We start from the raw sequence: 12,738 nt of genomic DNA on the forward strand, positions 1-12,738 counted from the left end.
ACGCATTGCTAAAAGCGCGCGTGCCCCCCAAAAAGTGAATCGCTTTTTGACAAGTATTTTCCCTAGTGATAGAGAAACCGAATTCATTGAAAATTTTCACATAGTAACCTTAGGGTATCATCAATAAGTCTGCAAAATATCTAAAAGTTCGGACGCAAATTATGCGAGTATTGCGGTCAAATTCAAAACAGCATGTCAAAAAATGGGACACCCGATATGTATATAAAATCATGTAATAGGTTCTTGAAGTCAATTTGGAAAAAAAAAGGTTACTTCAGGGGAATACTTTCCATTTCTGTTTCTCTCTCTCTCTCTCTCTCTGTGTACTGACCAGCACACATATTCTTACACCTTTTCATCTTTTGGCGAACCACAACCCTCCTTTGTACTCTTTTTTTTGTCACAATAGATTTCTCTGTGTGAAATTCGGCCTGCTCTCCCCAGGGAGAGCGCGTCGCTACACTACAGCGCTACCCTTTTTTTTTGGTATTTTTTCCTGCGTGAAGTTTTATTTGTTTTTCCTATTGCAGTGGAATTTTCTACAGAATTTTGCCAGGAACAACCCTTTTGTTGCCGTGGGTTCTTTTACGTGCGCTAAATGCATGCTGCACACGGGACCTCGGTTTATCGTCTCATCCGAATGACAAGCGTTCAAACCACCACTCAAGGTCTTGTGGAGGGGGAGAAAATATCGGCGGCTGAGCCGTGATTGGAACCAGCGCAGCGTTCAGATTCTCTCGCTTCCTAGGCGGACGCATTAGCTCTAGGCCGTCACTCCAACTTGCGTCTGTTTTGCTGGACGCCTGGCCCTGACGGAAGCCATCAGCAGCAGCCCTGGAGGATGGGAAGACCAGAAACGGAGGGATGGAGAGAGAGGCAGAGAGAGAGAGAGAGAAAGAGAGTTCCCTGTGTCCCCTCCGGATGAAAGCCTTGCAGGTCTGATTCTCACTGATCGGTGGGACTTTTGTTCGGTTGGGATGCGGGGATGATCCGACCACTCATCACCATCATCAGCGTCGTCGATTTGTGTGTGTGTGTGTGTGTGTGAGAGAGAGAGAGAGAGAGTATGTGTGTGTGTGTGTGGGGGGGGGTGAGTGGGGTGGATGTGTGTGTAGGAGGGGAGGAGGAGGTGGATGTGTGTGTGTGTGTATGTGGGGAGGAGGCGGGGGAGGGGGGGGAGATGTTGGAGGAAGGGTGTGGGGGAAGGTGCGGGGGCGGAGGGGAGGGTGCGTGTTAGATATGTGTGTATGTGTGTGTGTGTGTGTGGATGGGTGGGGGTGGAGTGGGGTGGATTTGTGTGTGTGTGTGTGGCGGGGGGAGGGTGGTGGGGGAATGTTGGGGGATGGGTGTGTGGGGGGAAGGGGAGGGGGCGGGAGGGGGTTTTACATGTGTGTGTGTGTGTGTGTGTGTGTGTGTGTGTGTGTGTGAGAGGTGGGGTGGTGTCGGGGCTTGTGTAGTGTATGTCTCTTGTGTTGTGTTGGTGGTGGTGGTTGTGGTGTGTGTGTTAGTATGTTTGTGTTAGTGTGTTTGTTCGTGTAAGTGTGTATGTTAGTGTGTATGTGTGTGTGCGTTTGCTCATGTGTGTAAGCTTGCGTATATATATGGACGTATATGCATATATATATATATATATATATGTGTGTGTGTGTGTGTGTGTGTGTGTGTGTGTGTGTGATGTATAGTTGTCACTATGACTGCATTCTTAGGTGTGTGTGTGTGTGTGTGTGTGTGTGTGTGTGTGTGTGTGTGTCTGTGTACCTGTGTGTGTCTGTGTCTGTGTACCTGTGTGTGTCTGTGTGTTTGTTTTTGCTTATTCAAGTTCATAGGAATTAGATTACAGAAGAAGCCTACTGATTCTCATTAAATGGCCCTGGCGCTCGGCTAGTCTATAAACCGCATATAAACTCCTCCCCGCCCCCCTCCCAACCCAACCCTTAATCACATCGCCCCCCCCCCCCCCCACGTCTCCTCCCCCCCCCCCCCACCCCCCCCACTCTCATACTGCTTTAGTCCATGAAAGGATCCTTGTTACGTAACTGGAAACGCCATGTAGATCAAATGAAGCACGCGATTTCAGTCTGGTCTATTTTCCAGCAGTCAAATCAACATTAACTCTCTCCATACGAACGGCGAAAGAGACGACGTTAACAGCGTTTCACACCAGTTACCATCATCAAAATATTGCAAGCGGAAGGCTCTTATACTGAAGAGGTGAATGTTGACAAAGAATACCACAAGTCTGACGACGGAAGCTAAAGGTTGGGTCATTGAGACACCCACTGGACATCCGAGGGGTCTGTTTAGAGGAGAAGAGAGGACTGGCCGTACTGAGTGAGTTAAAGCTCCTTTTCCTTCTTCAATGAAGTGGATGTCAGTGTTGTGATGTGACTTGCGTTTTCGACACGAGGAGATACGACACAGGCTTGTGTTGAGTATTGTATTGTGTTGGATGATTGTATTGGATTGTAATGGATTGCGTTGCGTAGCGTTGCATCGTGCAGTGTTGTGTTGTGTTGTGCTGTGTTGCGTTAACATTTCTTTCACAGCAGAATTTTCTGCGATCATGGGGGGGGGCTGTTGTTTGAGCGACGTGGTGGCGGTCTCCACTCTGGGAGGGACGCTCACTCAGTCTGGCTCCGCGACTAAGCCATTATTGTCGTTAGTAGGGGGCTTAGTAGGTGGTGTCCTAAGTACGTTAAAATAGAACAGGCACCACTGAACACCACCGAAGTGACTCAGCAGCAGTGCAGGGTCTCCTCTGGTGTGTGGCCTCCAGGCAACCTAACATCGATGGTTCCCTGTGGACTGCCGACGCTGGAACTGCGACGGACGAACCCGGGTGAGGCCGTGTATGGGGGAATCTAAATGAGCGGTGTGGGAGTAATGCCACTGAAACGGTGCAGATGATGGGGCAGCAAAAAAAAAAAAAAAAAAAAAAAAAAAAAAAAAAAAAAAAAAAAAGAAAAAGAAAAAAAAAAAAAAGAATTTTCTGCGAAGAAAACTGAACATAGAGAAGGAAGACAGGAGCAGAGAAAGAAGAACTGAAAATATCTATGACTGACCACCAGCGTCTCTCCACTTTTTTTTTTTTTTTTTTTTTGCTGCTCCATCATCACACATACACACACATACACGCACACACACACACACACACGCACACACACCCGCGCACGCACGCACACACACACACACACACACACGCGCGCGCGCGCGATTTCCTTGTGATTAAAAAAAAAATTGGAAAGAGTTAAGGTGTTTTATTGTCAATTCAATTAACGAAGGAATCGAACTAAAGGACTTATAAAACACTCAAAAAGAAAGCATCAGAATAAGTATACCAAAAGAAGGAAAACCAAACGAACACATTAAAAAACTGGCGACCCATCTCGGGACTGAATACCACATACAAAATTGGTTCTTCATGTATTGCTTCCAGAATAAAACGAGTATTGCCAGCTTTCATAAACGAAGATCAGACAGGATTTGTAAGTGGGCGATACATAAGAGATAATATTAGACTTATTCATGATACAATTCATTATCTTACGGATAGCAATTTACCAGGACTCTTGCTCTGTGCTGATTTTGAGAAAGCATTTGACTCCCTAAATTGGACATTTATGACAAAAGTGCTAAAAGCTTTGGGTTTTGGCGAAGATATTTGCTCTTGAATTGAAATATTTTATAGAAATATTAAGTCAGCTATAATAGTTAATGGACAAGCATCCCAGTGGTTTGAAGTTTTGAGAGGTTGCAGGCAGGGTGATCCAATTTCACCATATATTTTTTATTCTCTGCGTTGAAATTCTAGGAATTATGGTTAGAGAAAATAAGGATATTCAAGGTACATTGATTGGTGATAATGAACATAAAATAGCACAGTTTGCAGACGATACACAGATGATGTTAAACGGTAGTGAATCCTCATTTACAGAAACAATAAATACGTTTAACAAATCTGGAAAGATATCAGGATTACAAATGAATTATGAAAGGACTTCAGCAGTTTGGTTGGGAAGCAAATAATAAATCAGCTACAGTTTATATGCCACACCTTAAGATTAAATGGAATCCAACAGTTTTTATTTTATTTTAATATATTAGGAATATGGCTTACAGGAGAATTGCAAGGATGTGGAGAATTGAATTACTCAGAAAAATTCGAGGAAATTAAAACGTTATTTAAGATATGGATAAAACATGTACTTACACCTTTGGGAAGAATTGCTATTTTGTAATCCTTAATGTTATCAAAACTGATATACTTATGGATACTTTTACCCCCACCACCCCCACACCCTCCTGATTCTTTTATCAAAAACTTACAACAGCTGTGCTTCACTTTTGTATGAAAAGGGAAACATGACAGGATAGCAAGAAAAACAGCAATAAAACATATAGAAAACGGCGCACTAGGAATACCTGGATTGAATAATTTCATCAAGGCTCTCAAGTTGAGTTGGATAAGAAAAATAAAAAACATAAATGGAAAAATGTAATTACCTTTTTGCATCCTGAAATTCAAGATATTGATAAATATGGACCAAATCATTTTACTCCCTATGAGAAAAAAAAGTGTTTTAGAAGGATGTCTTGAATACCTTTAAAGATTTCGCAAACACGATTTGGCCACAAAATGAAGCATAAATGTTTGCCGAACCAATATTTTATAATAACAAATTTGTCTGGATTAATCTTGAACAAAACAAAAGGGAATGGATACGAGAGGGCATCTGTAATGTTGCAGATCTTTATAAAGAAAACAGTAACCTTATGTCATATGCTGAATTTAAAGAAAAGTATAACATAACCACAAATTTCCTTTCCTATGCAGGTTTATTGAAAATGATCAAAACTGTCTGGCTAAAATCAAACGTACAAACAGAGGGTGATATGAGAATGCAGTTCCCCGCCTTTTTGACTGAACTACATTCAGTACAAAAAGGTAGCCGTAAATACTACGATCTATTGGGTCAGGGAAAAGACCTTCCTAATTTTTGTCAGGGATGGAACAACAAATACCATTAGTTCATTGGATTCTAGCAACAAATATAATATTGAAGAATATGGGTGTAGAAACTGAAGATACTTGTACTTTTTACTTTTTGCAAGCGAGAAAAAGAAAATATACAGCATTTTTTTTTAACTGCGAACGGGTGCGCGCACTCCTTCTGGCTACAATTTGAAGGAACTCTGAATAAGAAATGTCTACACCTTACAGAGTTCAAAGTCAGTGAAACATTCATACTCTTTGGTTATTTGGAAAAATTCAGGTCAGATGATGTCTTTGATCTGATTATTCAACTTGCAAAATTTTTCATATACAAATGTAAAATGAATAAATGCATATCATTTTAAATCCTTTTTTTTTTAAATATCTAAAAACACGATATTATATTGAAAAGTATATTGCTGTAATCAACTCGGAATATAACAAATGTATCAATAGCTGGTTCTTCTATGAATCACTGTTTGATGATGTGCACGTTTAACATGGCTAAAAACTATCTTATCTGAATCTATAATATTCTCGCATTCAGCTGAATACAAAGTGTTATAGTACATATGGTGTATTTTCTTTTCCTCGTGAAAAAATATAAAATACCCCCCCCCCCTTTTTTTCTTTTTTTTTCTCCCATGTGCTAATCATCTTGTTCCCATGCGCAGACGTATTACACGAGCTTGCGTGTGTGTATGTATGTGTATCTATTTCATCGTAAGTTTGTGTGACTTCATGTATGTCTTGATTTAGTTTATGTACGTAAGCGTCCAATTGCAAAAGAAAAAAACAAACAAACAAAAAAACACCATTTTTATACATTATATCAATATGAATGTATGATATCATGATGTAAAACTATCAACGAGAAGAACTCTTGTGACACTAAGTTAAAAATTGTAAATCCAAAGATGGAATTAAAAACAGCAACAACAACAACAACAAAACTATCAATAATAATATCAATAATGATGTCAATAAATGCCTCGTTCACTTCTGTGATGTTGCAGCAGACCCTGGTTTCTTTGAAGCTGGAATTTCAGAACCATTGGCCGTTCCTGGGAAACAAAATGGAAATACTGAGAGAACTCTCACTCGACACGTTACATCACTACAGGCCATGGCCCCTTCTGAAGGGGGTACAGTTTCAGTTTCAGTTTCAGTAGCTCAAGGAGGCGTCACTGCGTTCGGACAAAACCATATACGCTACACCACATCTGCCAAGTCGATGCCTGACCAGCAGCGTAACCCAACGCGCTTAGTCAGGCCTTGAGAAAAAAAGAAAAAGAAAAAAAAAGTAAATATGAATATTAATAATTTATCCAAATATACAGAAAGGCTTATTCCAACAGTAATAATCATTCTGACAGAAAAACATAACGAAAGCACATTGTAAACAGTTAATTCAGCTAAGCATTATGGCCCGTCGCTTAAAGGCTTTATATAATAAATACATACACACGTTTCTGACTATTGGTTCCCTTGATTTGCCATAAGCAAAGCAGTCCAGAACAAGGAAGGGTACTGGCAATATTTTTTGTGGGATGTATTGAAGACGTAAATCACAAAAAAAAAAAAAAGCCTGACAACAAAGCAGAAAGTGCTGGTCATCTTCGTTTTCATTTTAAATAAAAGACACAAGAAATTCACGTCTGTATGTTTTTTTTTTTTTTTTTTTTGTTTGTTTTTTTGGTGTTTTTTTTTAATCGATTATGTTGTTCTGCGATGTCAGATATTCTACACCTAAATCTTGTCATGAAACATTCTAAATAATGAAATACTAAGAGAGAGAGAGAGAGAGAGAGAGAGAACTCAGAACTCAAAACGTTTTTATGAGAGAGAGAGAGAGAGAGAGAGAGAGAGAGAGAGAGAGAGAGAGAGAGAGAGTGGAGTGGTCAGAGTGTGACAGGGTCAGAAAAAACTGAGAGGCACAGACAGACGAAGAGAGAAAAAGAAAGGTTCGAATCCCGCTCTCGCCCTTTCTCCCACGTTTGACTGGACGATCAAACTGGGTGTCTCGTCATTCGGATGCGACGATGAATCGAGGTCCCGTGTACAGCACGCACATGGCGCACTGGAAAAAAAAAACAGAACCTATGGCCACGTAAGTTTTGTCCTATGGCAAAATTCGGTAGAAGGAATCCACTTTGACAGGTACACCAAAATTAATTATTTTATAATTATGCAATGCACTCAAGGCTTGACTAAGTGCGTTGGGTTGTGCTGCTGGTCAGGCAACTAGCTGCCTAGCAGATGTGGTTAAGCATATATGGATTTGTCCGAACGCAGTGACGCCTCCTTCAGTCACTGAAACTGAAACTGCCTGTAGGAAACATCCATTCGCAATGGTCAACACACACACACACACACGTACACACACACACAAACACAACACACACACACACACAACACACAGCACACACACAAAAACACACCAAAACCTCCTCCCTACACACACACACACACACACACACACACACACACACACACACACACACACACACACAAACACACCAAAACCTCCTCCCTACACACACACACACACACACACACACACACAAGAACACACCAAAACCCCCTCCCCCCCACACATACATACACAGACGCACACACACACACACACACACACGAACACACACCCCCTTCCTACACACACACACACACACACACACACACACACACACACACACGAACACACCAAAAACCCCTCCCTACACACACACACACACACACACACACACACACACACACACACACACACACACGAACACACCAAAACCCCCTCCCTACACACACACACACACACACACACACACACACACACACACACACACGAACACACCAACCCCCCCCTCCCTACACACACACACACACACACACACACACACACACACACCGCACACGCACGCACAGATGAAAGTACCCACGGTGTGTGGTGGGTCAGCCAGTCGTGTTGCCCACAGCCTATCAGTCCATGTCGCTCGTCCTCACCACGTCATACGGCCCCGTGTCTGCTGGAACATCACGTGCAGTGAGAACAACGCGAGCCGCGTGTGTCTGTATTTGTATTTGTATTTGTATTTGTATTTCTTTGTATCACATCAGATTTCTCTGTGTGAAATTCGGGTTGCTTTCCCCAGGGAGAGCGCGTCACTACACTACAGCACCACCCTTTTTTTTTTGTATTTTTTCCTGCGTGTAGTTTTGTTTTTCCTATCGAAGTGGATTTTTCTACAGAATTTTGCCAGGAACAACCCTTTTGTTGCCGTGGGTTCTTTTATGTGCGCTAAGTGCATGCTGCACACGGGACCTCGGTTTATCGTCTCATCCGAATGACTAGCGTCCAGATCAGCACTCAAGGTCTAGTGGAGGGGGAGAAAATATCGGCGGCTGAGCCGTGATTCGAACCAGCGCACTCAGATTCTCTCGCTTCCAAGGCGGACGCGTTACCTCTAGGCCATCACTCCACTGAAGAAGAAGAAGGAAGAAGAAGAAGAACCAACTATATGTTAAAACTCATCAGGCACCAAAATGAAAAAAAAAACCCCAAAAAACCACCTCTGTTTCTTCTTCTTCATTCGTGGGCTGCAACTCCCACGTTCACTCGTACGTACGCCAATGGGCTCTTACGTGTATGACCGTTTTTACCCTGCCATGTAGGCAGCCATACTCCTTTTTCGAGGGGGGCGGGGGATGCATGCTGGGTATGTTCTTGTTTCCATAACCCATCGAAAGCTCACATGAATTACAAGATCTCAAACGTGCGTAGTTGATCTTCTGCTTGCGTATACACACGAAAGGGATTCAGGTGCAAGCAGACCTACACATATGTTGACCTTGAGGACCGGAAAAATCTCCACCCTTTACCCACTGGCACCAGGCGCCTTTACCGAGATTCGAACCCGAGACACTCGGATTGAAAGTCTAACGCTTTAACCACTCAGCTATTGCGCCCGTCAAAACGAAAAGTGCAAAATAATTATGAAGTGTTATTCAAGCAACAAAGAAAAATGAAAGCACTATAAACTAGGACATTCTTCAGTTGTATATACTCGTATTTGTGCATGTATGTTATCAAACAAGCCGTTAAACGGACAAAACAATAAGGAAAAAGAACGGAAAAACAAACCACGGCGGAAAACAACAACATGAAACAGTCATTTGTTTCATTGATCACTGATTGGAAAAATGATTACTCATCAAATCATTCATTCATTCATTCATTCATCATTAATCCATTTATTCATTCATTAATCCAATCATTCATTCATTCATTAATCTATTCATTCATTCATTCATTCATTCATGCATCGGTTCGTTCATTCATTCATTCATCTTTAATCCATTCATTCATTCTGTAATCCATCCATTCATTCATTCCTTAATTCATCCATTCATTAATCCATTCCGTCATTAATCCATCCATTCAGTAATTCCTTAGTGCATTCATTCATTCATTCATTCATTCATTAATCCATCCATTCATTCCTCAATGCATTCATTTATTCCTTAATCCATCAATTCATTCCTTAATCTACTCATTCATTCATGCATCCATTCATTCACCCATTCATTCATTCACACATTCATTCACCAATTAATCCATCCATTCATTCCTTAATCCATCCATTCATTCGTTCAGCCAAGCACAGGAGGAGCATCACCTGAGGCGTTTGATGCGCGACGGGCTTCAGGCAAGGCTCTGCCCTCAGACCTCGCCTCTTTTGTGTCTGCAACAGTGTTCATTCACCTTGCTGACATGTCTGCCGACTGTGTCAATCTGGAGTGAGTGTCAGTACTTTATTAATCAATTAATTAAATTATTTTCTCCCTGACAGACAGAGAGAGAGAGAGAGAGAGAGAGAGAAGGAGGGAGAGAGACTGAAATAGAGAGACAGAGAGACAGAAAGAGAGAGAGAGCAGGAGAGAGCATTATTATTATTATTATTACTATCATCATCATATAATATCTCCCTTCCCAATCCAGCAATGAATAAATGAAAAGTTTTGTCATGGTTTTTTTTTTGTTTTTTTTTGTTTTGGTTGTTGTTGTAAATTCAATAATTAAATAGAAAAAAAAACGAAGGTGGGTCATAAAGAAAGGGACATTAATACTTAAAGAATCATTGACACAGCTAACACACCAAGGAAACTTATCCAGGAACGTTTGTGTGTTGATGAAGGGGGGTGTGTGTGTGTGTGTGTGTGTGTGTGTGTGTGTGTGTGTGTGTGTGTGTGTGTGTGTGTGTGCGTGCGTGCGTGCGTGCGTGCGTGCCTGCCTGCCTGCCTGTCTGCCTGACTGCCTGCGTGCATGCATGCAAGTTTTCTCAAACATGAATATTTCATCAAATAGTTTTAGTTGTCAGTAGTTTTAATCAAATAATTACGAGCATCGTAAACCTTACCAACTGTGGCCACATCACGGTTCCCACGTCTTGCATCCCTGAAAAAACACACACACAACAACTTTAGGTGTTAAGAATATCATGTCAGACCTTAGTAACAGTAAGACAGTGATTGTGGTGTTTATAATGTCCTGTCATACCTCAGTAATAGTACAGCAATGACTGCGTTATATATAACATCCTGTCAGACCTTAGTAAGAGTACAACGGTGACTATTGTCTTTGTAATATCCTGTCAGACCTTAGTAATGGTACAACAGTGACGATGTTGTGTATAATGTCCTGTTAGACCTTAGTAACACAGTACATCAGTGGCTATGTTGTATATAATGTCCTGTCAGACCTTAGTAACACAGTACAACAGTGACTACGATGTATATAATGTCCTGTCAGACCTTAGTAACACAGTACAACAGTGACTACAATGTATATAATGTCCTGTCAGACCTTAGTAACACAGTACAACAGTGACTACGATGTATATAATGTCCTGTCAGACCTTAGTAACACAGTACAACAGTGACTACGATGTATATAATGTCCTGTCAGACCTTAGTAACACAGTACAACAGTGACTACAATGTATATAATGTCCTGTCAGACCTTAGTAATGGTACAACAGTGACTATGTTGTGTATAATGTCCTGTTAGACCTTAGTAATGGTACAACAGTGGCTATGTTGTGTATAATATCCTGTCAGACCTTAGTAATGGTACAACAGTGGCGATGCTGTATATAATGTCCTGTCAGACCTTAGTAACACAGTACAACAGTGACTATGTTGTGTATAATGTCCTGTTAGACCTTAGTAACATAGTACAACAGTGGCGATGCTGTATATGTCCTGTCAGACCTTAGTAACACAGTACAACAGTGGCTATGTTGTATATAATGTTCTGTTAGACCTTAGTAACACAGTACAACAGTGACTACGATGTATATAATGTCCTGTCAGACCTTAGTAATGGTACAACAGTGGCGATGCTGTATATAATGTCCTGTCAGACCTTAGTAACACAGTACAACAGTGACTATGTTGTATATAATGTTCTGTTAGACCTTAGTAACACAGTACAACAGTGACTACGATGTATATAATGTCCTGTTATACCTTTGTAACACAGTACAACAGTGACTACGATATTTATAATGTCCTGTCAGACCTTAGTAACACAGTAAAACAGTGGCTATGTTGTATATAATGTCCTGTCAGACCTTAGTAACACAGTACAACAGTGACTATGTTGTGTATAATGTCCTGTTAGACCTTAGTAACATAGTACAACAGTGGCGATGTTGTATATAATGTCCTGTCAGACCTTAGTAACACAGTACAACAGTGACTATGTTGTATATAATGTCCTGTCAGACCTTAGTAATGGTACAACAGTGACGATGTTGTGTATAATGTCCTGTTAGACCTTAGTAATGGTACAACAGTGGCGATGCTGTATATAATGTCCTGTCAGACCTTAGTAACACAGTACAACAGTGACTACGATGTTTATAATGTCCTGTTAGACCTTAGTAATAGTACAACAGTGACGATGTTGTGTATAATGTCCTGTCAGAAATTGGTAACACAGTACAACAGCGGCTGCGCTGTATATAATGTCCTGTCCGAACTTAGTAACACGATACAACAATGACTATGATGTTTATAATGTCCTGTCAGACCTTAGCAACAGCACAACAGTGGCCACATGTGATCAGATTCGATATTCCGGAGTGGTTGGTGGTCTTCATGTCCAAATATTTTCAGTCAGTCCCTTATCCTATTCCTAACTGCAGATTAAAAAAAAAAAAAACTCAACTTTTTCTTTAGTAACACACATTTTGTATTTTGTATTTCTTTTTATCACAACAGATTTCTCTGTGTGAAATTCGGGCTGCTCTCCCCAGGGAGAGCGCGTCGCTACACTACAGCGCTACCCATTTTTTGGGGGTATTTTTTCCTGCGTGAAGTTTTATTTGTTTTTCCTATTGCAGTGGAATTTTCTACAGAATTTTGCCAGGAACAACCCTTTTGTTGCCGTGGGTTCTTTTACGTGCGCTAAGTGCATGCTGCACACGGGACCTCGGTTTATCGTCTCATCCGAATGACTAGCGTCCAGACCACCACTGAAGGTCTAGTGGAGGGGAAGAAATATCGACGGTTGAGTAGTGAATCGAACCAGCGCGCTCAGATTCTCTCGCTTCCTAGGCGGACGCGTTACCTCTAGGCCATCACTCCATAGCAGGTAACGGGACCGAATAGCGATTATAATACTCTCTCAGGCATGGGTGACGCGACATAATAGTGAGTACTGGTCTGTATAATTTCCTGTCTGTCTT

General features: G+C 41.3%; 1 protein-coding gene across 3 annotated transcripts in view; it reads right to left on the reverse strand.

Moving 5' to 3' along the window:
- Nucleotides 1-3,262: 3,262 nt before the first annotated feature.
- Nucleotides 3,263-12,738, reverse strand: part of LOC143288191 (uncharacterized) — a 36,781-nt gene continuing 27,305 nt past the window's right edge. For 2 of the 3 annotated variants that reach the window (XM_076596512.1, XM_076596513.1), the window contains exons 12-15: nucleotides 10,405-10,442; nucleotides 9,664-9,729; nucleotides 7,927-8,013; nucleotides 3,263-6,057 (exon numbers count right to left, since the gene is read on the reverse strand). In XM_076596512.1, coding sequence (XP_076452627.1) covers nucleotides 7,967-8,013; nucleotides 9,664-9,729; nucleotides 10,405-10,442 — 151 coding nt within the window. In that variant the 3' untranslated portion in view covers nucleotides 3,263-6,057; nucleotides 7,927-7,966. The remainder of the gene's footprint in view (nucleotides 6,058-7,926; nucleotides 8,014-9,663; nucleotides 9,730-10,404; nucleotides 10,443-12,738) is intronic. The other variant, XM_076596514.1, reaches the window with a different exon arrangement.

This window comes from Babylonia areolata, chromosome 12 (genome assembly GCF_041734735.1).
Source record: "Babylonia areolata isolate BAREFJ2019XMU chromosome 12, ASM4173473v1, whole genome shotgun sequence".
Taxonomy (NCBI): domain Eukaryota; kingdom Metazoa; phylum Mollusca; class Gastropoda; order Neogastropoda; family Buccinidae; genus Babylonia; species Babylonia areolata.